At 44.4% G+C, this 27842-nt stretch overlaps 1 protein-coding gene across 8 annotated transcripts; it reads right to left on the bottom strand.

Moving 5' to 3' along the window:
• Positions 1–49: 49 nt before the first annotated feature.
• On the bottom strand, positions 50–26881 carry LOC125911112 (thiamine transporter 2-like). 8 transcript variants are annotated; one of them, XM_049614773.1, is made up of 7 exons: positions 26544–26881; positions 23044–23426; positions 7653–7804; positions 5075–5900; positions 3030–3222; positions 1439–1580; positions 50–586 (listed from the first exon to the last, which is right to left on the bottom strand). In XM_049614773.1, the coding sequence occupies exons 2-7, from the start codon at positions 23156–23158 to the stop codon at positions 410–412; spliced, it is 1605 nt and encodes a 534-aa protein (XP_049470730.1). In that variant the 5' UTR covers positions 23159–23426; positions 26544–26881; the 3' UTR covers positions 50–409. The 8 variants fall into 8 exon arrangements, with proteins under 8 accessions (XP_049470730.1, XP_049470734.1, XP_049470731.1 ...); XM_049614777.1 differs by having other exon boundaries at positions 23364–23426; XM_049614774.1 differs by having other exon boundaries at positions 26577–26881.
• Between the last annotated feature and the right edge of the window lie 961 nt (positions 26882–27842).

The following is a 27842-nucleotide window of genomic DNA, read 5'->3' as shown; positions in this document are numbered from 1 at the left end:
CCCATCTCTTGCCAGTTTCAGCAAGATAAAACAAAGATGTGAGCCAAGCAACAGGGTGAATCTAGTTAGTATTTCTGCTCTGGAGTCGGGAACATCAACTCCAGAATGGCTGGAGTTTCTCGTGGTTTGTTTCCATGCCATTTGCATGTCCTAACGAGTAATCAAAACCAGAATTTCCCAGTCCTTGCTACTCCCTGGGGTCCCCAGCACGGACTGTTTGACTGAGGTGATGGGACCTGCTGAATGCATCCAGCTGGGCACATAGACAGCTGGTCTAAAACCGATATTTTGTTGGGGTTTTGAAAAGGTTCCTTGAAATCCAGACTTAGGAAGTGTGTCATTTTGTGTCACTCAGTGGCTTTGTGACCAGGCGGGTCCTTTCTCAGTGGATGCAGTGGTTGCCGTAAGGTTAGAGCTTTGTTTCCATGTTGACATTCCTGGGTCCGTCTGGGTGGGGCTCAGCTGGATTCTGACATGTAGCAGAGCTCTGTGGCTGCTCTTGGAACTTGGTTGAACAAATGATGTATATGCTTCTCATTAGAAAAATGCCAGCAATAACTGCAAAATAACTCCCATAAACTAAAAACTAGAGAAAAACAAGTAGAATTAATTAGACACACACAAAATATGACTGTGTCTATTATTGATAATACATAGTGGTGCCGTTGATTTTCTTGCATTATGAGATAACTAAGACCCAGGATCTTAATAGGAGTCATTTAGATTTGCACAATACTTTCTTCTATCTTAGAGGAATCAAGTATGAAAGTGTAAGAAAGGCAGTAACTAGGGGTACCTGGGTAGCTCAGTCTGTTAAATGTCCGACTTCAGCTCAGGTCATGATCTCACGGTTTGTGGGTTCGAGCCCTGCATCGGGCTCTGTGCTGACAGCTCAGAGCCTGGAGCCTGCTTCGGATTCTGTGTCTCCCTCTCTCTCTCTCTCTGCCCCTCCCCCGCTCATGCTCTGTCTCTCTCTTTCAAAAATGAATAAACTTTTAAAAAATTAAAAAAAAAAAAAAAAAGAAACGCAGTAACTAAGAATGCGGGTTCTGGAGCCAAGGTTGCTTGGGTTCAAACGCCAGCTGACATGACCAATAGTGAAAAAAACCCCACTAAATCCCACTGATATGTGTGTATGTTTGCAGGACAGTGCGACGCCATATGTAATGTCCCCAAGAATGAATTTTAGATAATGAGGTTACTTCTTACATGCCTTATCCCTGCCTTTTCCAGATCCATACGTAAAATGTGAGATTGGGCTGATTTCAAGTACCTCAGTGGAGCAGGGAAAAGGAAATTGCTGACTTAAGCATTTAGCTAAGCAAGTCAAGAAACGAAGGCTTGGCAGTGGTGAGGTTGACAAAAACCCTTTGCGATAACCTGGTTATTCTACACTCCCCGCAACACCCGAGTAGGAAACAGCAATCCTGCAGCTTACCTGAATGCTGATAGGCAGGTTGAGTCCTTTCTGATCTACTACGATCACTGTCATAATGGTCTGGATCACCAGGGCCACGAAGGTGTTCATTCCAAACACCAGGGCATAGCGCTCCACACTCAGATTAACTGCAATCTGAAATCTATCATTAAACGTTGAATTACATTTTTTTGGAAACAAAGTACACGTGGGATTCTTACCTTTAAAAGACAGAAACTGAAGATAAACGTGGTGACTTGTTACCCGCACTTTTTGTCTAAATCTCCTCCCGTTTTGACAAAGGGGCAGAGCAAAGAAAGGGAATTAAAAAATACATTTGAAGGCCGAATTAAAATACAGTTGAAGGGAATAGGACAAAATTCCTCCTCTCCAATTTAATGCTTCCAGAAATGAAACCTAAATGTTCTCAGGTCTCACTCATAACCTGAGAATATTCAACGCTATCTGTTTTTTGATACCTTTCGCAGCAAATTTTTGTGAAAATGTAAGCACCGCCCCATCTACGGAATCGTTTGGAGCGTTATTCTTTTTATTGTCAATTGTATTCACAGTTTCAAATTTTTGTAGGTGAATTATTTATTCATTGGAAGATCAGATCATGTCTGGCTACGCAGCTGAGTGAATCTGTAATTTATTTTTGATAATTTGATAGATTCTGCATCTTACAACTCATGAATGAGTGGCAGATGTATGTTCTCGAGCGCTCTCCCTTGGAACAAAGGTGAAAGGCTTTGGGTTCTGAATATCCTTAAAATGAAAAGAAGTAATGTAATCCTACCTTAACAATGCCCTCACGTTAAAAAAAGAAACTTGATTCATTAAACTGACATATTTCCATGAAAAAAGTAAACCTGCCAACAAACTTTCTTTTTTTTGTTCCATGATCTTTTCCCATGGTGCTTATATTTCCGTGTTTCATCAATTGCTTATCAAATATTTTTCACACATTAAAAACCAAAACTTAATACAGCTTTTGGCTCTACCTCTTTCCTGTGACTTGAAATTCAAATGTTTCTTATCTCTTTGGTTAATACCAAAGCTTATTTCCTATAGTCTGCTTTCTCTGCACTTCTATATATGTAACAACACATTTTTCACTGTTAAAAAAAAAAAAAGATTTCTGGGGTATACAGTTTCTTATAATTGTTGCATCTACTTCTTTCAAAATACAACTTTTTATAACTTTCTGAGTATATTTTGCTTCACACAAAAGCATATGCCTACAATTACATAAACCAATGAAATCGGTCATGAAATCTACGTGTGATCATTCAAAATCAGGTTGCACCATACCCCGTGAGGGCAAATGGCTTGCAATAAAAATCACAACCTGACAGTGTATCATTGCTTTTGGTTTATGAACCCACAGAGCCTTGTTTTTTTTCTCTGATGACTGACCTTAACAACATTCAGAGGGCAAACGGTTAAATGAAAACACGGCTTAATTGTGTCCAATTTAATATGTAATCAACATTTAATACTGCAATCGATTAAAATCCTTCTGAAATTCTGAAAGAAACTCTCGAAATGCAACCGAAGGGAGAATATGGCGTGGGGTTAGGTGTGGAGAGATATGGCTGGTAATACTTACGCTGCTATGGTTATAAGAAGCATATAGCTGGATTTGAAGATTAAATAGCCAGCATAGCATACCCAGATGTTGGTTGTGTAATGCATGAGAAACAGAGAGCCTGCACTAATGATGGAGAAGATCGCTAGAGCCAACTCTCCCAGGAGATCCCAGTTGACTTTCACAAAGCCCACAGCAAAGGCGGCCACGGCCCCTGGAAAAGAAACATTAAGGGAGATCCAACACAATGACTTTACACACAGGATATGTCAACATGCTCCCTTCAAAAATCCAGGTCATAGGTAAATCTACAAGATGAATATATGGCTTTCACAAAAATAGTGTGATCCACCTAAATGTGGATTTATCTTTTTCTCAACCGTGCTTTCTTCTGGCTTCTCCCTTTACCTCCTATTCTTCCAATCAGTTTCAATTCGTATCTGCTACATGCCATGAACTGCACCCTGCAGAGGGGCCAGAAAGTTTCTTTACCACAGCAGACTGGGGTACACAGCACACAAACCAGTCAGTGACTACAGGGATCACTGTAGGGCAGGGATAGAGAAGAATGAGACAGCTGCTTAGATAGTACACCTAGCCCGTCCACACTTGCCTTTCTTTATTGCCTTTTTACCGTAAATTTTTTCAATGGGTAACAGATGTGTTGCACTGAGTAGAACCTTTTGGTCTTTATTAGTAATCTTAGTCCTTTAGTCTCCATCTCAGTGTCTTTGAGATCTGGCCTCATTTGGGTGAACCTGATATTGACTTATGGGGTTTAAGAGATTGAGTAACTAGGGCACCTGGGTGGCTCAGTTGGTTGAGTGTCTGACTTTTGATTTTGGCTCAGCTCATGGTCTCACGGTTCGTGGGATTGAGTCTTGTGTTGGGGTTCTGCGATTCGGGCACTGTGCTGAGCATGGAGTCCATTTGGGATTCTCTCTCTCTCTCTCTCTCTCTCTCTCTGCCCTGACCCCCACTCATACTTGAGCATGCTCTCTCTCTCAAAACAAATAAATAAAAAATAAACTTTAAAAAAAGAGATTGAGTAATTGACAGTAATCAGGGTTAGTCTTTATAGTTCTCTTTAACAAAATGAAAGGTATTTATTTTCAAATGACTAATGTTTGATTAATTCCCTTTCCACATGTGATCCAGGAAAGAACCAGTGCTACAAAGAAATAAAATTATTTTTTCGCCCTGAATTTGGAACATTGGGGAAATAATATCAATAAACCAATTCGAGTGCAGTCCTGATTTGCAGGAATTAAGATGAGGCCTCCCAAAGGAGAGACAATAAGAGAACAGACACTCCATGAGTTTTCTGACATTTTTTGTAAATGTCAGGGTGTGGAAATCTCTTACTTCCTAGAAAATATCTTTAAAGTCTCAGTTGAATTTAAGTTCTCATTTACCAGGATATAAATATTTATTGTAAACTTCAAAGGCAGATTTCCTTCTGACATTAGAATCCTGACTCTCACATATATCCCACTTCTCATTTAGATCTCTTAAGAAAGTTACTTTTGGAGCTATCTGGTGTAGAACCTAAAACTGCTAAAGGTGAGCATGAGCTAAATCAAATCTTTTATTAACAAAACTCTTTCCCTGGTAATTCGGAAGTCGTAAGAGTTTCATCCATTTTCTAAAATAATAAAATCTACTCACTTATATACACGGTGGGTATTTTCTTTTGGATATTAAAAACAATCCTGGAAGAACAAGGGGAGTTATTAGTACCTTTCCTGAGGATGAAATGGAATCTTAGGAATTTGGCTAGATTTTAATCATTTGGTGCCTAATCCTGAGCTCTCGAGTTATCCATTGTAACTCTACCATATTAAATAAAAGTGTCATGGTCCTCTTTTTCTTTTTATCTCCTGTACCTTCCATTCCAAAAAAAAAAAAATAGGAAAAGAAGGAAAAGAAAAGAAAAGAAAAAGAGAGAGAGAGAGAAGATTAATATGCTTTCTGAACAGAACCACCGTGGAGTTGAGTTTAGCAACTGGAGACATAAACTCAATGGGGGTAGCCCATCAAAGGAAGATAAATCAATGTTTACTTACCTCCAAAGGTTGCAACAGCTTCTACTGCCCCATTATAGATGAAAGAATTTTGGGATGGTGCCTTGTAATCCCACAGGATTTGAACATAGTTCAGAATTTGGTTAAAACCTGCTGTGGAAAAGGCCCACCACAGAGACCAGTAAAAAAGATGATGTGAGGAGTAGCATCCCTTCAAATCTTGGAACCACTGCACAAAAACACTCAAGGCGACATTTCTTGGCACCGGACTGCTCACCCGCCGACCCTCCAGGGTCCGTGAAATGGTGGGTATTTCTGAAGTGGGTTTCTCTTCGCCGCCTGGTGTGGGAACCTTGTAAGTTTCATCTAACACTGCGGTGTTGTTTGGTGGCTTTTGTACTTCTTTGCTGGGCTGTACATGAAAAAACATGCTCTTCTCAGGCATTGGTAGGAACAGGGAGGAAAGAAGGGCCACACAGACAGAGGCCAAGGATATGACGTTGAGGTGAAAGTATGATAGGCTGGCCAGGGATACCAGGAGCTGGGCCAGCACCGAGGCCACCGTGTAGGCCACCAGGGTGATGCTCCTGCAGTAGCCGCTCACTTTCTGGTAGTGCTCCGGGCTGACCACGCTGTAAATGTAGGCATAGTAGGCCACCTCGGTGGCGGTGACCATCCCATAGAAGAACTCTACAACCTGCATGGCCCTCACTCCCTGGCCAAACAAAAGCAGCAGCCAGGTGATGACGAAGCTGATCCCCTGCAGGATAATGACTGGCTTGTAGCGGACGTAGTCGGTGACGATGAACACTGGAAGCAGCAGTGCCAGGTAAGAGTATGTCCAGATGGGAAGGATCTCATTTGTGATCTGTGAGGTTGAAAGATGGATCACGTGACCACGAAGCGCCAGGAGGTGAAAGAGACAGAAACCTTTTTAGGTAGTACATTGCTATAGTGTAGGTGGCTCGCCCACTATCAAATTCTGCGTCCAGTTGGATAGCATAGTGTTCGTATTAGCGAAGAGCACGACAGAAAACGGATTTTCAAGGAAAAGACAGCTCCTCCCCCTTCTCTAAAACCAAACCAGTTTATCAGTTTATGCGAATCCCACCAGAATGTATTTGCTTCATGTGCAATCCGAACTCTTTTAAAATTTAAATAGTACGTACATTTGAGTTAAATTAGTTAACAATCGTTCAACAGACACTTCTGGGGTTTTCAGGCTCTTAAAATATACCGTCCCCTTCCTGTTCAAAGGTTTTAACGTTAGACAAAGCAGCCCCAATGTTAGAAGAATCGGACAACCTTTACGTTTATTTGATCCATCACCACGTCATAAAAATCCACAGTCTGATGAGCTCACGCGAAGACAGCAAAGACTCAATAACCTTGCAGAATTACAAAGTGGGAACAAGTAATGCACAGAAAATTCGGTGCCAAATTTGCTGGGCTCCTTAACCTTCTTCTCTCCCAATGCTACTGGTTGATCTCTGCTTGCTCAATTCTGGCCTCGGTTTGATGTGGGCATCACACGGCTATCGTCAGAAATGCAGGGGACCTCAGTGATCATTCAAAGAAAGGAAAGACCGACCAAAGGAGTTGATCTTTGGGGCAGGATGGGTGTGGCTGAGACTCATTCGCACCAGCCTTTGTCCTGTGCCTCTCTGCTGTCTACAGCAACCTCCATGGGTCCCAAGGTCAATGATGAGAAACAGTTCAGTGATTTGAAAGGCTAGTGGGACTGAGCGGCACCTCTCAGCATGGGTGCATTAACTGGTCTGTAGTGGTCACAGAAGCAGCCCCCAGCGAGTTCATTGGCTGGTTTTGGACCTGTCTTTGTCCTTTGTTTTGTCTTAGTCCTGACAGGCTTCCATCTGGACAAAACTGGAAACAGAGTCGCCCCTAACTGATATTACATCACCCCACAACAAGTTTGCTTTCCTGTCCTTCGCACCTCACCACCAAATAATTAGCATCAATTAGCCTTCTGGGCAGAGTTGCACACCCTGCAGTGTTTCTCATGGCTATGGCTGGAGCTTACAAAACCAGCCCACGGTAGCGCTCCCATTGGGTGAGTGCATTTTCTCGTTGCCCTTGTTATAAAAAGGGAGGTGAATCTTTTACGTAAGAGAATTCCATCTTCAGGGGAAGCTAAAACTGGGAGATAAAGCTGTTAATGTCTCACCTGCTGGTTAATAGTTTTTCAAGACTGAGTAAGTGTCCTACAGAAATGATGCAATTCTTTACCAGATCCTGCTCCTACCTCGGCAGCCTGAAAGTTTCTTAGGACTGGATCCTGTGCCTGGCACAGACTTGGCTTTAGGATTTGTTTAACAGAATCCATTGAGACCTGAAAGTTACCATGCGTTGAGACTAATAGTAGGACTCCACAAGAGTTAAGATAGTTATTACACATATAGCTATTACACATATTACACACATTGCAAGTGTGAGGAGGAAAGAGTAGTTTGAATAGTTGTATTAAATGACAAATACCATGAAAATAGGATCACTGAGGTCAGTGTGTTAATGTCTCAAGTTGAAAGAAACCCTAACCCAAAGTCCCGTCCAAATGCTGTAAAATTAAACCACGTTAAGATATGTACATGTATCAATTTACCTCTGAGCTGGTCAGGTTTTTATCTGGTCCAGATAAATACGGGACTAAGAAGGGTTCTGAGGGTCTCATCATGGAGAAAAATCCAAATAAACACAGGATCACGGTGGGATAAATCCAGGAATGGCTCGGTGAAGCTTTGAAACAACCCATTGCTGATCAAATGGAAACAAAGCCAAAATTAGCTGATGGTTAATTATTTTCGGTATCTTGGATATAAAGAAAACCCGACTGCTAAACATTTTGTGAAAGGACAAAATTTCACCTGTCTGCAGTTGAAATGGATAGGTGAGTGATGAGTAAGTGTTCTCAGATATTCCTTAGGTGCGCCAGTGAAACCCTTCTTTGTCAACGGGCTTGGTCCTCACTATTGCTGGGACAGGGTCACACTTCCCTAGTGTTCTCCATCACAAACATGATAACGAGTAGTTACTAATAAATGGTAAACAATGGGTTAATCAGTGTTCGAGAGTAAGTAAAACATTGATTGGTGAATTACTGGTGTACATGTGGTAGGTGAAGTACCTTCCGGAGGTCAAATGTAACTGAATACCCATTTAATCGATCAAGTTGCTACGAATCTGCCCACTATATTTTGCACCGTGACCGTGAAATCTTTAACACGTCGAATGGCACGTCTTTATTCACACATTTATCTCTCTATTACACTATCCCTTGATTAGTATTGTGCTTGACACATAACGGACACCCAAGATACTTTTGTTAGGGGTCTCCAATCTGAGAATTTATAATTCTTCAGTTAAAAAAAAATGAAACCAGGTACAGATCCAACTGGCCATTTTTCCATGTTTCCCCCCTTTCCCAGATTGATGCTAATTCTATGTTGGGAATGAAAGGCATCGCTTTGTAGACTGTTATTCTGCTTTTCATGATGACTGGGTCCATTTCTTGTCTCAGTCTACAGCTTTACACCCCTCAGTGGGGCAGGCAGCTCATTAATGGTTTATACTTTCTTCCTAACCCACAAATGAGATTGCTTGAAGTTCAAATTTCAGACAAAAAGTCCAATGGATTATCTGCAGTAGGAAAATTCCTTCTTATTCCTTCCTATTTTGGATCAAGCTTTACTTACAAAATATATACATTTTTGGTGGCCTTGGATGAGGTTAAGTTCTCTGAGATAATTTATAGGGAGGAAACTAACTTGTTGTGAGTATGAGGCTTTTCTGCACGTTATCTAATTAAGTCCTAATAATAGCTATAAAATATACACTATTTCCCCAAATTCCCAGGTGAGCCTATGGGAGATCCAAGGTGTCCTACAACTGGCTTCAAGCCACACGGTCAAGATTTGAATACAGATCTCCCTGACTTCTCTCTGGGTCCCTTCTCCTGCTCCACTCTGTCTCATTCTGGTGGCCCTATTTCACTGGGCTTACTATTTCACTAGTAAGCTACTGACAACCTCCCCTTGCAGTGAGGGGAGAAAGTGTTTTCACGAACACATTTGTCTTAAAGATTATGACTTACTACATAGAGCTTCCCAGGTCAATTGTAGTTTGAAAGTGGACCCAAGAGAAGGAAAGTAATGCTCACTCCAGAGGAGCAAGTCATTGAGTGAAATTCCAGAGATCCAGGAAGAGGAAGAGGGATGTGGGGAGGGGCTATTGGGTTACACCATGGGTCTGCCACCCACCCCATCTTTTCATAAGGTGACCTCAGACCGCTGCATGGTTCCTATCTGGAGTTAAATGAGGGGAACACTGTCTGTTTATGTCAACAAAACCCCCAATGAAGCAGCGCAGAGACAACGGAAATCAGAATTTGGATGGGATCATAATTGCAAGCAAGGCTGACAATGTGAAAATTTTGCCAAGAGCATACTGGGTTTGACTGCCCTCGGCCCTCAATGCTTGGGATTGATCTCTTCCTGAGTGGTTGCTAGAAGCTCCAGAGACCTGCTGGGGCCTTCTTTTTTTGTAAGTAACGTTCTCGTGGAAAAGTCTAAAAGTCTATCAGAGGTCGGCAATTCTTGAGGCTTGCCCGTCTTTCAAAGGGTGGTCTTAATGGGGTAATATCTGTGGACTCCACGTCTAGAATATTCTCTCCATCTATGTTGACCATGGATTGTCCACTGACTTCAAGTTGTCCCCTTCATCTTCTCCATGCATCTCAGAGAACTAGCACTGCTCTCAGGGCTCCCTGGGCTGTTAAGAGCCCTCTGGATTATCTGCCCCTTCCTCTCTTAACTGTTCTATTATGCTACCCAGCTGGACTTGGTGAGGAAGGTCACACAGAAAAAGACACTGTATGTCCCACTAGAGTGTAAGCAGGAGGGCGGGGTGTTTTGTTTGGTCGGTTCAGTGCTCTAAGCCTAGTGCCTAGAAGAGTGTCCAACACATGGTATGACTTGCAGAAGGAAGGGGATGAAGGTCAAACCTCGCCACTGAGATCTAGTAAAGATTTGTCCACATTTCCAGAATGTACTGCTAGCTGCATCAGGTAAAGGTGAGGGAGGTCCTTAATTCTACAAGCACCTTGCAGTTTAGTTGTGCATCTGTAAAATGGGGTCATGATGCTAACTACGTGTGTGGGCTTTCCATGAGCATCAGGTGACTTGATATCTGCAAGGGATTTGGTGCCATGTTAGGCATAGGGTTGCTGCTCAAACACAAGGAATTTCTCTTCCCTTTGCTCTTTTTCAGCTTCAAGGATCCACAGTGATTCTGGCTTAATGAGGAGAAAAGGAGGGAAGGTGTCTGACCTTAGCTGAAGATAATGGGAAATATCTGGGGAGCTCATCCCTGCATCCTAGGAAGCTGGGCTTCCTTTCCTCACTCCTTTTCAAGCCTCTGCCCCACAGAACAGCAAACACATGCTCCAAAGCTAGGTTTCTGGCCAGAGGAAATAGAAGGCATCTAACCAAACAATAGCAGGTATCCATTAACCAAGAAGGACTGGGCAGAGGAGTTCAAGTTTCCTGGTTTAATGGCAACAGGAGCTCCCAGACCCTTACCAAGGCCATGTCTTGCCTAGTGTCTATTCTTCAGGGCCACAGCCATCGTGACTGCCCGTTGGGAGACTTCTCAGAGGCGAATGGCTGTTCTTTCACCTTCCCCTACCCCAAGTTCTCTTTGTCTAGCACTAGCTTCTTTCCATAATCCTTTCCTACCCTGGTCTGTTAACAAGGACTGTGTGAACTTGACTGGCATATCAGATGGCCTGGGAGCTTCGTGGGTCAGTAGGTATGGAGGCCCAGGAATCTGTGTTTATACACACAGAGATTCTGACACAGGAGGCCCAAGGACCACTCGCCCGTTACTCAACCCTCCAGGGACACCGGCTCCACGCCACAGCCTTGGATCTTAACAGGGTGGAGGGCGAAGTGGATGGAAACCGTCCAGGGAGCTTTTGCAAAACTACATGTAGACACATAAGACCCTGAAGTTCTTTTCTGGCTCTCTAGGGCCTGAAGAGTCCAGGACAGGTGGAAAAATCCTGAGGCGACCGTGGTGTTTTGAATATGCCTCTCACGCTCTGTCTGCCTCGACCCACCAACCCTTTCATGTGCACACATCACGTGACCCGTTCTGTCCCATTCAGCCCAAATCTGTTTCTAGCAGGGACCCTGGAGTGCCTGTATCTAGCACTGAATCAACAGCAAGGTTCTGGCTCCTTCAGTTATCACAGCACACAGATGGGTATCTGAAATTCTCCAGCCCAGCATGACTTTTCACCCACCTTCTGAAGGCACTGATTTATTTTTTCTTCCTTATGTAAAAGCCCGCAACTCACACGGGTAAGAGGACAACAATCTATCAGCTATTGTTCGCTTGCCTCCTGCTTCACACCAAGCATCGTATCCGTTATTGTATGAGACACAAGCATTGTATTAGACATTTAATGATTGTCTCTAATCCTTAGAACGATCCTAATTATATACATTATATGTATTTATCTATAGTTATTAGATTTTCATATAACACAATAATCATATGCAGATATTTATTATATAAATAATCATATTAGCTATGATTATGTGAAATAAATATACATATAATTATATAATATGTAATACAGATTTATTATATATTTTTTTAACTTTTTAAAAGTGTTTATTTTTTGAGAGAGAGAGAGAGTGCAAGCAAGGAGGAGCAGAGGGAGAGGGAGAGGGAGACACAGAATCAGAAGCAGGTTCCAGGCTCCGAGCTGTCAGCACAGAGCCTGATGCGGGGCTGGAACCCATGAACTGCGAGATCCTGAACCTGAGTCAAAGTCGGACACTTAACCGACTGAACCCCCCCCCAGGTGCCCCTAATTTATTATATTTCATATTATGGGTTATACAGTTGACCCTTGAACAACACGTTTGAACTGCATGGGTCCACTTACAGGTGGATTTTTTTTTTTTTGATAAGTACAGTACAGTACTGTAAATCTATTTTCTCTTCCTTATTATTTTGTTCTCTAGCTTACTTGATTGTAAGAATAGAGTATATAATACATATAACATACAAAATAGGTGTTAACCGACTGTTTTGTTATCAGTGAGGCTTCCAGTCAACAGTAGGCTAGTAGTAGTTAAGTTTAGGACGTTTATTACGTCAAAAGCTTACTACGTGCATTTTCAACCGCACAGGGCATTGGCATCCCTCATCCCGATGTTGTTTGAGGATCAATTGTAATTCCATATTTTTTACGTGTCTCTAAAATGTCGCCAATTTCTCAGACATGGGAATGGAGCCTCCTCATGGCTCATGGCCACTCCGCTAAGAAAGTTAAGATTGAGTTCAGGATCGGGTCTGTTGGTGCCACGTCTGCATCTTCCCTCTACTCGGATGGGTAGGCATCTCCTACTTCTAGGGCACCATTTTCACCTCTTGGACGTTTTCCTCAAATTTCCTCGCCAGGTGTCCCCAGAGTCACTGTCAATGTGGCCCCTGGGTTTCCAACCCAACAATCCAGGTACTGCCCAAATCATTCTCTCCTCCTGGAGAAACCTCTGGCTAATGGTCTCATAAAGTCTGGCGGTATTGATCACTACCTTTTATTTTTATCTTATTGAAGAGATGCTACTCTTTTCTGTCACCAAGACGATGATAGTGATAATCAGATTACACAGTCTATACTTTTTTATATTTGGAAAATTATCTGATTTTTTCCTCGAAGACTTTGTGAGGTAGATAGAGGAGACGGTATTGTCCTCATTGTGTAGACGAGAAAATTGAGGGCCAGAGGCAGTCATGTTTGTGCAGGTTTTCACCTTTAATGAACATTAGAGCCTGGACTTTTTTTCCTGTACTTGCCTGTACTTGTTTTTTCCAATTCCAAGTTCAGTAATCTTACCCCTTGCGTGGAGAGGACTGGTCGTACCCTCAAGATTCCAATTCCTTGTTTGTTTTGGGAGAGTGTTTTTCAGATCGTGGGTGTCAAGAACATTCAGTGAGTTGTAAACAGAATTATTTTTTTTTTATGTTGCAGAAAAATATATTAAAAATCCAAGTGCACCACGGAGTGAGGCTATTTTTTTCTGGGCTTCGTTTGGGTTATCAACATATAAACATAGAAAAATGATCACACCTTATATTATATCTTTCTGTGGGACACAGTCATAGGGCTAGAAGTTGCACAGGAGGGGACGCCTGGGTGGCTCAGTCGGTTAAGCGTCTGACTTCGGCTCAGGTCACGATCTTATGGTTCATGAGTTCGAGCCCCGCATCAAGCTCTCTGCTGTCAGCGCAGGGCCCACTTCAGATACTCTGTCTCCCCCTCTCCCTGCCCCTGTCCTGCTCACACACGCTCATTCTCTCTCAAAAATAAATAAACATAAAAAGAACTTAAAAAAAAGAAGTTATAGAAGAAAATATAGGACGAAATATTTACACATGTCCCTCAGAAGCATACCTGTTAACATCATAGAACACCTGTTCTGTCTCCAAAGCACTCAGCCTCCACAGCAAAGCACCATCATGGAAAAGACTGTCCTTTTGCTACTTTTCCACTGATAATTAATTTTGAGCCTGTAATATTATCTTGCCCCTAGAGAACACTCTAAACTTTCCTTCACTTCACTGACTCCAACTCAAGGTCATGAATTGTATTGATTTTCGGACTTGATGCCTCTGAAAGCAAGATGTTGACCTTTCCCCTTTCTGTGCTTAAGATAATCCTTCTAAAAGTTGCTCCTGCAGTCATAATTCTCACATATTACTCATATGCTCCATTACTATTTTTTTTTTTTTAAAGGCACAAGAACACTATTTTGGCAGGTGGTTGAAAGAAAATACAATACAAGGACATTCTCCAAAACAAAAGTCAGCTTATCGGACGATCGTGGCTTGAAATCTAGAGTGAAAATGCCAGAAATAACCAGAGAGGCTCAATGCATCAGCTGCTCCTTCTGGAGGCAACTTGGAGCCGTAGCTGAGTCAACCACCGAACTTACCTTGGTTGGCGGGGCCGCGTGGGAAAGCGCTTCAGAGGGGGAGCTCTCCTTAGCAGCAGCCGCTGGAAGAGGCGAGCACTGAGCATGCAATTCGGCTTCACCCCCAGCTACTTCTCCCCCCCACCCCCCACTGCAGGGTGCCAGTGTTCTCCCTGCCCAGTGGACTAGAGAGCACTTACTTCCAACCAACTGCACCACCTCGGCAATTCCATCACATCACGTGGGCCCCAGTAGTAAATGGTCACGTGTACTGTTGGGGTTATCAGCCAGCACCTGTGACCTTGCCTGAGCTCTGGAGGCCACACTTCTGCATTGGGAAGAGACCCACCTAACTTATTTTGGAAGTGACACGTTCCTTTCTCTTTTTGGCGGCAAGAAAACAGTGATTATTTTTCATTAACGTCCACCAGGGACCCTTCAGCCAGGTCTGCAGTCTCTTCTCTCAAGTGCTACGTGGGGTCCGGTTCTGGAAGATCTCGTGGTTTTCCGGCCACCTCCCTTTCTTCAGGGTATTGTGGGATGCTGTAGCCTTCAGAATGAGAATCCCTTTGTTAGTGTATCTAAACCAACTTTGTTTTAAGGTGCTCGGAGACTTTTCTCCATCTCCTAAAAACTTCAAGGTTTACTTGTGTTTCAGCTATGATCAGGTTGGGCTGGGGCGACTTCTCACTAGTTTTGTTTTCATCTGCCTCGGAACAATGTCTTTTTATGCATCTTCTTACGTGTTTCCAGTCTCTTGATATCAGAGTTCATGTTTTTGTCTTCTCTTTCATTCCAATCGTTACCACATTATTGACCTTTCCCCACTCCTACTGTTCTTTGACCACAGCCTTAAATCTTTCCAACTGGCTTTTCCACACGAATGTGCATAGCTTTACCAATAATCTCAAGTGTTCTTTGATTTATAATATTGTCCCTGAAATTCCCAACTTTCTTATATTGGCTGCAAAAGAGTGATACTCGTCATTATCATTCTATGGTAGGGCGAAAAGGAAACTTGATTTTACGGTTGCCAGGATCCCATTTGGATCGGGTCGCAAGGTAGACGTAGCACTCACATTTTCTGCTTGCTGAAGTCTACAGCCATCCACTTTGCTGTATTTCCTTCAGTTAGTTAACGTATCGACTCACTGTGTGAACGAAACCATTTCCATATTTGTGCACACAAAAGTTGTCACGTATTGTTTATCTATGCCATGGGGGACCCCAGTGGGTCCAGGCCAATGTGGACTTTATCCAAACTGCAAGCCCTGCCAGTGTCCTGTTTCCTAAACGATAGGCTATGCGTGTGCACCTGTAAGTATAGCTGTAAAAACTTTGTGGCCGCAAATATTTCTGAGTGTATATTTCCATTTGCGTAGAACAGGCAACTATTCAAAAGCAAGAACCACAGACACCGGCCCATGCTGGTGGGCTTCCTGGCTCCTTGGGGAGTGGACTGGGTAGACTTCTTAGCTAGGGGGACTCCAGGTGATCAGATTCCACCACCCACTTCGTGAAGATGGAATTCTCCTCCCACAGCCAAAGCTTTCAGAGCTGTGAGCTCCCTGATGCAGGGGACAAGATGACCTAGTCCGAGTAAAGATCTTTTCCAAACCCCGTTTTCCAAAGGTTTCTTATAACAGACAGCCTGGAGTGTCAGGGACTTGGTCAGCGGAAAGGCATCATTTTATCAAATCCTCCTTCGTGCTTGTTTTGAAGATATTGCCAGAATTAACCGAGGTGCCAACAACTGAGGAGAAAACTATCCAGAATCCCCAGTCTCCACCGAATTCCTGCCCAGTACTCCCTATTAAACATTCTAGTCATCTCAGAGAGGATACCTGACAAGTCAACTAGCATCTGAAAATGGGCTGGCCTCATTTTCACATTATTCTCCAGAATGTTTGCTGCAGTCAAAACACCAATTTCAAACAACAGAGCACCAGACTGGTCATTTAAAATAACCATGAATCTTACAACCTCTAAATGCCAAAAGACTTGGGCAGCTGGTCCAGAGAGATGACATTTGCAAACAGTTTCACTCCCCAGGGTCCAAAGCCTTTTTAAAAACAGAGTTTGGGAGGTATTTGTTACACTTTCCAAAAACCCATCTTTCAGGTTTTCAACACTGCTGGCCCAAGCCCCTCACCAGTCAGAAGCAAAGCCAAAGTCTGATTACTGAAAACTGAAATGTATCCTTTTCACGGACAACAGAGTAGAACAACATCCTGAAGTTACGCCTTTCAATCTACTTACCACTTACTTACTAAAGAAGAGAATATAACTTTGAGCGAAACGTCCAAATAAGTCAAGGAGCCACAGCCTGCTTGAATCCAGGCAAGTTGATGCTGGAAGAGTATGGGGAAATGATTCCAGGGAATTGCTTAATTACTGTTCCTCTGTTGAAAATCAGGATCGGAGGTCAGTTTTGCCCTACTGTATTTTAGGCTTCATCTGATTTAAAACGCACTTCCCTGACCTCTACTTCACCCCATACACAAAAACTAATTTGACATAATCAGCTCTAGAAACCACAGAGTACTGTCTAGAAGAAAACGTCTTTATGACATAGATGTTGGGAAATGTATCACTGAAATGACATAAAGGACTCAGCTTAGAAGACATGAATTGATAAACTGGATTTCATCAAAAAACCGTATCTCCTTATCAAGAGATACCATGAGGAAAATGGAAAGGAAAACTACAGAGAAGACTTTACGACCACTAGAATGCCTAAGCACAAAAAGACTAGCAAACCAAATGCTGGCAAAGATTTAGAGCAGCAGAATTCGTACACATCGCTTGTGGGAAAGTAAAATGCCACCAACAACTCTTTGGAAAACCATTTGGAAATCTATACAATAATTCCATATAGTCACAATAGTGAAAACACAGGAAGCAACCGAAATGTCTCCTAAACGGTGAATGGGGGTGGAATAAACAATATTGTGTATTTAGGCAACGAATGCTGATTTAATCAGCAACGTAAGAAATGAGCTATTGCAAAACCTTGGTGAATATTTAAAAAGTTATGCTCTGCCAAAGAATCCAGGCACAAAACTGTGATTCCATTAAGGTATGTAAAGTCCTAAAGCCAGCAAAAAGTAACTTACAGTGATAGATACTGGATCAGTGGTTGCCTGGGGGTTGGGGGGGGGACGGGGAGACAGTGGAGGGACTTATTGCAATAGAGCACAAGAACACAAGGGAACTTTCTGGAGTGATGGAATATCCTATGTCTTGATGAGATACAGATACATGGGTGTAATTATAAACATTCGAACTTAAAAATCCATATTTTATGTTGTATGTAAATTATATTTCAAGTAAAAAAAACACATCGTACTTCCCCTCCCCACTCCCCAATCTTTAAAAGCATTTCATTGTGGGGTGCCTGGGTGGCTCAGTTGGTTCAGCATCCGACATCGGCTCAGGTCATGATCTCACGGTTCGTGGGTTCGAGCCCCACGTCGAGCCCCACGTGGAGCCTGACCGAGCCCCGCGTGGAGCCCGACTGGTTTCTGGGCTGACAGCTCGGAGCCTGGAGGCTGCTTGGGATTCTGTGTCTCCCTCTCTCTGCTCCTCCCCTACTCGCACTCTGTCTCTCTCTCAAAAATAAATAAAGATTTTAAAAAATGTTTTTTAAAGCATTTCATTGTGTGGGACCCTCCCTAGCCCTGGACTTTGCTTATTGTTGTAAGCACTAAGGTTTTTCCAAATTCTACCAGGCACAATCGGAAAACAGAACAGCATCTTTCAAATTGGGTCTGTCCTAGAAAATTTGGAATGGAAAACAGTGCCCACAGATCAAAACTAGGACAGACCACAAACTTTGTAAGTCTGGCCACATAGAATACGCTTCAAAATAAAACAGAGGGAATCAGAGTTACCTGTTCCTTTTGTGTCCTGAGTTTATTTCTTTCCAGAACTAAATCCAGTTTCCTGCCTTCAGATTCAACTGCAGCTCCTTCCTGACGTCCCCTGCTGGGAGTCCTAGTCGCTATGCCCACCCACCCCTCCGGGAGTCTAGAGTCCTTCAGAACTGAGCTGTCAACAGCAATGGATTTATACAGCAAAGCCCACCCCCTTCTTGAGACACTAGAACCCACCCTCTTCCGCAGACATCCTCTTTTGGAATCTCATCAGAAAAAAAAAAAAAAAAAAGGAGAAACCGATCTTTGTGAGACACAGACAGTTAGGGAGTTAAACATATCAAAAACACTCACCTGAAGGTTAGTACTAAAATAGTCTAGGGGCACCTGAGAGGCTCAGTCAGTTAAGCGTCCAACTTTGGCTCAGGTCATGATCTCACAGATGGCGAGTTTGAGCCCCGCGTCTGTGCCGACAGCTCGGAGCCTGGAGCCTGTTTCGGATTCTGTGTCTCCCTCTCTCTGCCCTTGCCCCACTCACGCTCTGTCTCTTTCTGTCAAGAATAAGTAAACGTTATGAAATAAAAATTTAAAAAGACAAAAAGAGAAAAAAATAGTCTAATTTAGTGTCTTTAAAGTTTTGTATTAAGTGACTCAGACCCTCAGAAAACCAAGAAGCAGTACTATCTACTGTCAGCCACTCATAATCCTTTATGTATCCCCCCCCCCGAAAAAAAAAAAACCATAACAAAAACAAACACTAGGGCATCTTTGCTGAAATTAAGCAGTCCACACAGCTTCAAAAGGTGTGAATTAGGTCCATAGATTCAATATGCAGACCAGAATAGTTCTGCTTTTGGTCAAAACCATGGCAACAGTAGATACAAGTGATCTTTAAGAGACAGGCTTCAGGGGCGCCTGGGTGGCTCAGTCAGTTAAGCGTCCGACTTCGGCTCAGGTCACGATCTCGAGGTCTGCGAGTTTGAGCCCCTCGTCGGGCTCTGGGCTGATGGCCCAGAGCCTGGAGCCTGCTTCCGATTCTGTGTCTCCCTCTTTCTCTGCCCCTCCCCTGTTCATGCTCTGTCTCTCTGTCTCAAAAATAAACGTTAAAAAAAAATTAAAAAAAAGAGACAGGCTTCAGATTCCATTTTGTCCTATATGGTGTCATTCTGTTTTGCAAATGCGTGAAACATCTGCTGATGAATTACTCAGGCCTCTCCAGGCTGTTTCTTCTCTGTTTGTCTGCGGTTAGATCAATCTAGTCTCAGGTGTAGCTGGAGGGCTAAAACTGGCAGACGGCTTACATGGCAAGTCAACTGACCATGTCTGGCCACTGAAATGCCGTGTGGGCAACTAGCCCAACACCTGTGGGTAGCTAGCTGTGTGGACCCGGCTAGGGAAAAAATTGTGCTGCAAGGAAAGACTATGCATAGTTTGAGCTATTTTTCAACTATATAAACTGTAGTAACCAATACCAATATGAAAAAAAAATTTTGTTTACTTTTTTTAACTTGCATTCATTTTTGAGAGACAGAGACAGAGCATGAGCAGGAGAGAGGCAGAGAGAGAGACAGAGAATCTGAAGCAGGCTCCAGGCTCCAAGCTGTCAGCACAGAGCCTGATGCAGGGCTCGAACTCACAAACTGTGAGATCACGACCTGAGCTGATGTCAGCTGCTTAAGCTTAACCGACTGAGCCACCCAGGCGCCCCTAATATGAAATAATTCTTGACTACAGACACGCAAATGAATTCTATCCAATGAAGGGACAGACCTCTGCTCCCACCCCCATGGAAAACCGGTTTTACCTCTCAATATTACCGATCTAGAAATATACCCATTCTTTGCGTTTTTCTTTGATCTGGTGGTAACAGTATTACCAGTTTCCTTATTTATGAATTAATAAAACTTTTAACAAAAATTATCCTTTTCCAAAAATTATCTTTTCGTTCTTATTACCATTCATCATTATCTCCAGCCTATCCAATTTATTCCTCTGAATCTAAATGATTTGCTAATAGTTGTTAATTACTGAATACAGTATTTAATATTTTGACCTCTTACTGCAGACCTTCCCAGCTTTAGGCTTCTCTTTTTCATTCCTCTCTCTCTCCAGGTTTGGTGGCCGGTGTGGTTCAGCGACAAGGGGGTCTGAAGCTCAAGTTCCACCTCCCCCACCCTCCTCTCCTAACCCCACCCCTGTTTGTGGCGTGTACTTATAACCTCCCTCAAGTCAGCTCTTAAAATGTGGATAACCACACCCACCTCCCACTGTTGTCTCAGGAACTGCTCAATCTGGTTCTCCGCACACATTAGTTGCTCAATAAAGCTTCCTTCCCATCTGCCTCCGGCAAGCCACAGAGCAAATTCATCCAGAATGAAAACAGCTTGGCACTCATAGTTCAGGGAAGAGTGACTTCAGAAAAGGTACACAGTAAATAACTTCACCTCAATTCATTTGAATATTCCTCCTTGAATTGGATTCACCATTACCCAACCTTGAGAAACCACTGACGATCTCTGACCAACAATGACTGAGCAAAGTCGGTATTTTTGCCCTTTTCAGCTACTACGAAGACACATTTGGAAGTTGGTTACCTTTGGGTCTATTTAAAAGATGTACCTTACTGAAAACACCCCTTTTTGCTTTAGGAGATACAAATGTGTTCCAGGCTTGGTGAGTACTTCCAGAAAACATTTCCTTCACCCCTTGCACACGTTAAGCACCCACGCCACAACCACAAGCCTTTTGCACATTTACAGCAGCAACACTGACTTGCCAACTAATTGCTGTGCATGTTCTTTCATGAATTAGGCCTCCTTTCCAGAAATATCATTGTAAGGTACGGTTGTGTTTTCCTTTAATTTCAATTATGGTAGTCTCAGTAGAGGGCGGGGGTGGGGGGGCGGAGAGGGCTCTGCCCTTCAAAGTTCCCGGCTGCTGCTTCCCTCACCGGGAGCCCTGTCTCCCTTCTTGGATTGGGATTTAGAATTCTGCGCTGAAGTTTCTTTTCGGTGAAAATCTGTGCACGCGGGTGTAACCATGGGGGATGCTGGCCCTTTCCCCGAGTCGTAGTCTTAGTCTGCTTTGCAGATGGCTGAAAGTGAGATTCTCGCCAGACCCGCTTGGGAGAATCTTCAGTACCGAGTTGGCAGGAGAGCGCAGGGGCCGCGCAGCACGAGGCAGCGCGGGGCGCGGGGAATCCGGGCGAGTCCCAACCCGCCCGCTGCAGCGCGGGGACGCCTCCCGCCCGGGGAGAAGGGGAGCGCTGCAGCCTAGGGGTGATGGTGTTTCGCCCAGGAATTCGCCTCCCGCACAGGCAGTCTTACCTATAGGAGGGGGCTGTTGCTCGCCAAATTTCTCACATCCCGGGAGAACGAGCCCCCGGGAAGGGCCCCCTTCCGCCGCGAGGCCGTCCCTTTGGGTCCGGCCAGGAGCTGAAGGTAGGGGCGGGGGAGGGAGCCTGCCACACATGAAGCCCCGAGGCCCCGCCCCACGTTTTGCATATGCTAATTATAAGAGGAAACTCTGAGAAGTAAATCTGAGGTCTGAGGTCTGAGGGCCAGCTCATACCTGCTACCCTCTGTACCCCAAAAGAGCAACTTTTATAACAATAAAAGTATTATCCTGATACATCAGTGTGATAAAGCAGGATGAACTGAGTACAGTGTGGATCTATTTACAGATAGATCCTTGCCTACAAATCCATTTACGTTTCCCCAAATCTTGTGAGAGAGGAACAGCTAGGAAGCCCATTCTACAGATGAAGAAAGCGAGGCAGAAGGCAGTGGGAATAGTAAACGGAGACGTCTGGATTTTTGTCTGGGCATCCCGGCTCCAGAGCTAATGTTTATAATCACCGTGCTCTTTTATTTTGCTTTATTTTTCAAGGTTGTGAGATGGCGTGGGGTTCTTGCCCTTTGAGAATTTGAACAAATAGTTCAAATATTAAGTAGTTTTTGTTAAGCGGAGGTTGTTTTAAAAAGCAATATGAAGTTCTCGTTGATTAAAATGGAAAAGAAAATGTTTTTGTTATCTTTTGGTAGAAATGGAAAACCCTCCCCAAAGATTAATACTGTTTGATTTTAAGGACTACGACTGGAAATGAAATTGATTAAGAGTCCTCCAGGCGTTCTGGGTGACTGTCCTGCTGGCTTGGATTTTTCTATTCTCATCCTTCTGTGATTTGCGGAAAATCGATTTATAAGTTACCAAGATACACCTTGGGGATGGGAGTACCCTGCTCATTGTGCAACAGAGTGCCCTTGTACATTGACTGCCAGGCTCTACCAGAGAACCCTGGAATTTTCTTAAAGGTCGAGGGTGTCATAATTTCCTCCCTACCTCTTGCCAAGAGAAGACCTCATTTTGGACCTTGAGTTTACCTCTGTGTTTCTCTGATAGCCCTTGGCCATAGTCTAAGTCACAGAGAGACGATGAAGAATTCATTCATTTGAAGGGACATAAACATATTTGCTGATTAGGTGACCTGAGGTCCAGATTTGGTTCTGTATTATCCAGTGGTGGGAGGGGTATGGGTGAGGCCATACGCGATAAGAGACTGGCCATGTTGATAACTGTTGACTTGGGTGGTGGTTCTTAGGAATTTATTGTACTGTTCACCACTTCTGTTTATGTTTGGCATTTTCCATACCAAAAGCGTTAAAAAAATCATTTCTTCACAAAGAAGCTGTTTGTTGAGTATATATTATATGCCGGATGCTGTTCTAGGTGCTTGAGATAGTCAACCAGAGAATGAGAAATCTTTGCTTTGTAGAACGTACATTTCAGTTGTGCATGGGGTGAGGTAGAGAGGACAGCACAAGGTAAACAGGAGAAATTCTTGAATCTTATGGTATTTTAGAAAGTTTCAGGTGTGCTGGAAAAGAAAAGAAAAAAAAGACAGAGTAGATAGAAGGATGTAGAATGATGCAGGAGAGGGCTAGGGTCTGAGCACTAGGGTGTGCATGTTGGACAAGCACATATAGAAGATGTAAAGGAGTTACCGGGAGGAGGATGAAAACCTGGGAGAGGAAAGTTTATTAGGGAGGATCAGGTGCTCAGTTGTGTCAAATGCCACTGGGATCCAAGGGAAAAACCCCATAGACAGTGTCAACTTCTCACTTGGTCATCTTACCCAGCAAATGAATGGAGAGTCTCTTATGTTGTAGGTACTCAACATCATGGCGGCAATGATATTCACAAAAAGTTGACACAGGAGTGGAAAAAAGGGGACCAAAGAAACCTGACATGGGATGCTGTTTGGTAATGAACTCTCTCTCGCGCGCATGCTCTCTCTGTCTCTCTCAGATATGAACTTTTGGAAGGCAAAGGCTTGTTTTTCTTTAGATCTCCGGTGCTGGCCTAAATACGTGGCCTAACACGGCACTTACGTATCTGCTGGATGAACGAGTGAGGAAAATGGACATGAAGCGATGGAGTGAAACAATGACCTACCATGTGGGGTGTCCAACACTTACAACCAGAATTCGGTTGCAAACACAGACATCAGGAGGTCATCTGTAGGAAAACACAGAAATTTCCCTCAATGAGACTGACAACCAAAAGTTGGGGCTCTACCCCCCCCCCCCCCCCCCCCCCCCGATTTCTATCTTTGTTATAGAATCCATTATAAGACATTATAGGACCGATCATCCATTAGTTGATTAGTCGCTGTACTGGCCTCAGTCATGGGAAGGTACACATCTTTATAGAATGGAAAGACACATTAGAATAAGCAGATTTTTTTTTTTTATTAAGAAAGAGTTGCCTTTTTTTTTTTTTTAGAGAGACATAGAAATGGGAGGAAGTTAGTGAATGTACAATAGAAAAGTTGACCAAAAGTAATTTTTTGAAGAAAAAGAAATCTTGGCTATCATGGTTTCACTTTACCAAGCTTATGATATAAATCGATCTTTGACACGGGTGGCTGATGTCGCCACAATATAGGTGGTTATTCATCTTTCTTTCAAATGGAGACGGGATTACACGGGTGACCGAGAGTATTTACGCGCTTCGTGGTACCTTCTGGAAAACCCAGGGTGAAGAAACTGGTGTCGTCATGATACCACATTGGAGGGAAAGAGCCAGCCCTGAAACCTCAGAGCCCGAGGACAGCATGAGTAGCTCCAAGACATCCAAGGACACAGAACAGGAGCAGGGGGGCGGAAGGACGGAGGGAAGTCTTACCCAATGCGAGCAGAGCCCCGGACAGCTCTTGCCCTGGAGGCAGAGCCGCCCGCCCGCCCGCCTAGCTCAGCACTGCTTCTTGCAACAGCACGTCTGCTGACAACAGCACTTCTGCTGGCAGCAGCCCTTCCCGCAGCCACACGAGCCGCAGCCACACGAGCGGCGGCAGCAGCAGACCACGGGGACGCTGCAGCAGCCCCCGCAGCAGCCGCAGCAGCAGGGACAGCAGCTGGAGCAGCAGCCCACCCGGTAGCACCGGCAGGTGGTGCAGCCGCCGCAGCCGCCGCCGCAGCCGCCGCCGCAGCCGCCGCCGCAGCCACCGCAGCCGCCGCAGCCACCGCCGCAGCCGCCGCAGCCGCCGCAACTTCCGCAGCCACAGCACCCCATGGTGTCGGCAGAGAGGACTCGGGAGAGGGGAGGAGGGAGACTCGGGAGGTGAGGGAGGTCTGGTGCCGCCTTCTGCAGGGGGAGGGGCTTATATATCCTCTTTGGGACCCCACCGAGCGCACGTGGCCACTTCCTTGTTGTGGTTTCCCCCAGCTTCCCTGGCAGAATGTCACAAGACCCTGAATGTATTTCCTCACCGAGCACCTGTGACTTCATAGGATCGCTTGTTTTCACATTCACCTCTTCCTCAAGTTGTGCTTCTAATAAAACAACGCGTTTCTCAGGTGTTTCATCTTGTTTGAATCCAGCAGCCTTCAAGTGCAAGTAAGACACACACACACACACACACACACACACACACACGAGTCTCACGTGGCCAGAGCTCATCTGTTTTGTGAGCATCAGGATCCCTTGGTGCCAATGATTATCTTTTCCTTGGTTGCACGGGGCCCCTTCTCTGCTTGCACATGGTCTTTGCTGGGTGCCGGGGAAGGTGGGACCCCATGTGCAGAAGCAAAGCACCCACATTTGTCTCTTTTCACATGTCAGAAGTTCTGAGGCTAAAGACTCCAAAGAGTTTCTCTCGAGTTTCAGATTCACTTTGTCCTTGGCTCATGGGTCCAAATATGGGAAAGTCACTTGAAAGGGATTGCTCTGGGGCTAGAGGGTTTGTGCTGATTTATTTCAGCATGAGCTTCCCACGCCGGCTCATGACTCCCTGTGTTCTGTGCTCATGGGGTAGTGGACAGAGCCACGTTGGCTCCAAGGCCCAGAGAAAGCCACGGTTCCTCTGTGACTCAGTTTCCTTAGTTTAGGTTAAGTTATGTCTACTTTATTTTTTAATTTATTTTTTTAAAGTTTAGTTATTTATTTGAGAGAGACGGAGACAGAGCGAGGGGGGAGGAGCAGAGAGAGAGGGAGAGAGAGAGAGAGAGAGAGAGAATCCCAAGCAGGCTCCGTGCTGCCAGCACAGAGCCCAACGTGGGACTCGAACTCATGAAAACGTGAGATCATGACCTGAGCCGAAACCAGGAGTTGGACGCTTAACAGACTTAGCCACCCAGGCTCCCCACTTAACAATTTTCTTAATAATATTTTCTTCTCTCTGGCTTATTTTCAAGTCAGAACATAGTATATAGTCTACACAACATACAACACTTGTGTTAATCGATGTTGTATGTTAACATGAGGGCTTCTAGTCAACAGCAGGCTATCAGTAGTGAAGTTTTAGTGGAGTCAAAAGTTATATGTAGAGTTTTAAATGTGCGGGGCTCTGGCGCCCCAATCCTGCATTGTTCAAGGGTCAACTGTATATAACTTAATCCTGCCTAGATTCGTGTTGTCACACATAAAATGATCACAGCAAGACCTTGACTATTACTTATTGGGCTTCCTAGTAAATATGGGAAACTTACTTTGCCACTGTAGCTTCTACTTCTAGCTTTTCTAGAAGAAAAACTAACCAGGAGTATACAATACATAATTCCACTCCAGGTACTTTGTCATGTTTAGTGTCGGCACAGTCCTCAGAGGTAAATGCCATTAGCAGTTCTGGTTCAAAGGGGTCAAGGTACATGCTGAGTGTCACATCTGGGGTCTGAGCCAGGATTCCAACTCAGCTCTGCCTCACTCTGGCGGAACAGAGCAAAGGGACGATCGTGTCCCTTTGATTCTAAGATCTGCTCTGTGTGCTCAGAACCTACAGCTGAAATCTCCAGGCTCTGTTTTTCCTTTCAGTTATAGCTTTGAGGTTTGACATCATGAGCAATGGTGACAATTACCTCCGATCATATTTAACATACGCTGTGTAGAACAACGGCTACTTGAGTTTTCTCTGCGGGAATGCCTGCAATGGCTCGCACCTACTCGGTCACGCGTCACTTCCGAAGGAGTTCCCGTGTCTCCTTACTGCTTGGGTGCCCTCTGCAAACGTCACCGTAGGTGGCAAAGCCTGGGGGAATGGCGCATGACCTTTGTTTTCATGACCAAGCTTAATTTCTTGGTTGTTTTTTCATACTTTGTAGTATACCATAATCGGTCACTAACAAAAATGATACTTACCGAACGCTACCTCGACACCACTGTTTTCCTCACCTGTGGCCTCTTGGAAGATTTCTGCTCTTATTCAAGGCTCAATGAAAACATCTTCTGTGTACCATCATTGCCCACAGAACATCACTCACTCTTTCCTTCCCACTTTTTCTACTCGTTTCTGATGTCTTCATGTCACCTTCTCTGCGTTACTGCCCCGACTGAGCTCCTTGAAGTCTGGGATCATATTTATTTCTATTCGCATCCCGGTACCAGGAACACAGAAGTGAATTGATAAAGGGGCAGGCTGGTGAGAGTTGAGAATGGTGCAATGGACTGAAGGTTTATATCCCGCCAAAATGCATGTGCTAAACCCCTAACCCCCATTGTGATGTATGAGCAGGCGGGGCCTTTGAGAGGTGATTAGGTCATGAGGGTGCAGCTGTCATGAGTGAGATTAGTCTCTTATAGAGGGACCCCAGGGACTTCCCTCAGCCTCTTTCCACCTTGTGAAGATACACTGAGAAGTTCGCAGCTAGGAAGAGAGCTCTCACCCAAACCCACGATGCTGGCATCGTCATCTCGTATTTGAGCCTTTGGAAACGTGATTGTTACCGAGTCACCCGGTCTACAGTATTTAGTTAGAGCAACCCAAACGAAGACAGATGTGATCGGACAAAATAGCATGGGCCGAAGAAGAGTCATCCTAGAGGCTTCCAAAAAGAAACTGAAGAGGAAGTGACAGACCTTGAAAAAGATGGGGTCTTCCTGTCCCATCTGTCAGCAACAGGAACTGAGGGGGAAAGAGGGCTGGGGTACGGCCTGGGCCAAAGTAACGAGATGTCAGATCTGTCCCCGGCATTCTCCAGCTCCGTTTTTACGGCGTCTTTCCTGGAGCATTGCCTTTCGATTCCTTGCACCTTAGGCCTCGTGGAAGCCATTTTGGGTTCCCTGGGGCACAATGGTATAAAAAGGTTATGTCCCCAGGCCCCTTTTTAGCAGCGATCGTGCAGCCAGGAGTCAGAAGGCAAGCCTGCTGGTCCAACCATGGCACCCGCCCCTTCCCCTCACCAGGCATCTCTGGCATTTCTCCATCTTCCTTTTCTCTCTCCCCCCTCCTCCCCCGGCCCCGCCATGGGGATGAAAGATGGAATGGTGGGTTGTGCTAAAACGAGATAGGTCCTGTGGCTTTCGTGTATGTGTGTGAGTGTGTGTGTGCTTTGCTCTTTCTACTTCATTTATTGTTTAAAGTTTATTTGCTTATTTTGAGAGAGAGAGAGAGAGAGAGAGAGAATCCCAAGCAGGGTCCGAGCTGTCAGCACAGAGCCC

The sequence above is a fragment of the Panthera uncia genome, assembly GCF_023721935.1.
Source record: "Panthera uncia isolate 11264 chromosome C1 unlocalized genomic scaffold, Puncia_PCG_1.0 HiC_scaffold_3, whole genome shotgun sequence".
In the NCBI taxonomy this organism is placed as follows: Eukaryota; Metazoa; Chordata; class Mammalia; order Carnivora; family Felidae; genus Panthera; species Panthera uncia.
This window is presented reverse-complemented; position numbering and strand designations above follow the sequence as displayed.

What these genes read in the sequence shown, in the direction of transcription:
- LOC125911112 (XM_049614772.1), bottom strand. Translation starts at nt 21,380, where the DNA reads ATGTGTGGCAGGCTCCCTCCCCCGCCCCTACCTTCAGCTCCTGGCCGG. An exon ending in AGCTGTTGCAACCTTTGGAG is followed by an intron (nt 3,223 to 5,074) that starts GTAAGTAAACAT and finishes TTTCTTTTCCAG; the next exon opens with GGGCCGTGGCCGCCTTTGCT. An exon ending in CTTCTTATAACCATAGCAGC is followed by an intron (nt 1,581 to 3,029) that starts GTAAGTATTACC and finishes GTTTAATGATAG; the next exon opens with ATTTCAGATTGCAGTTAATC.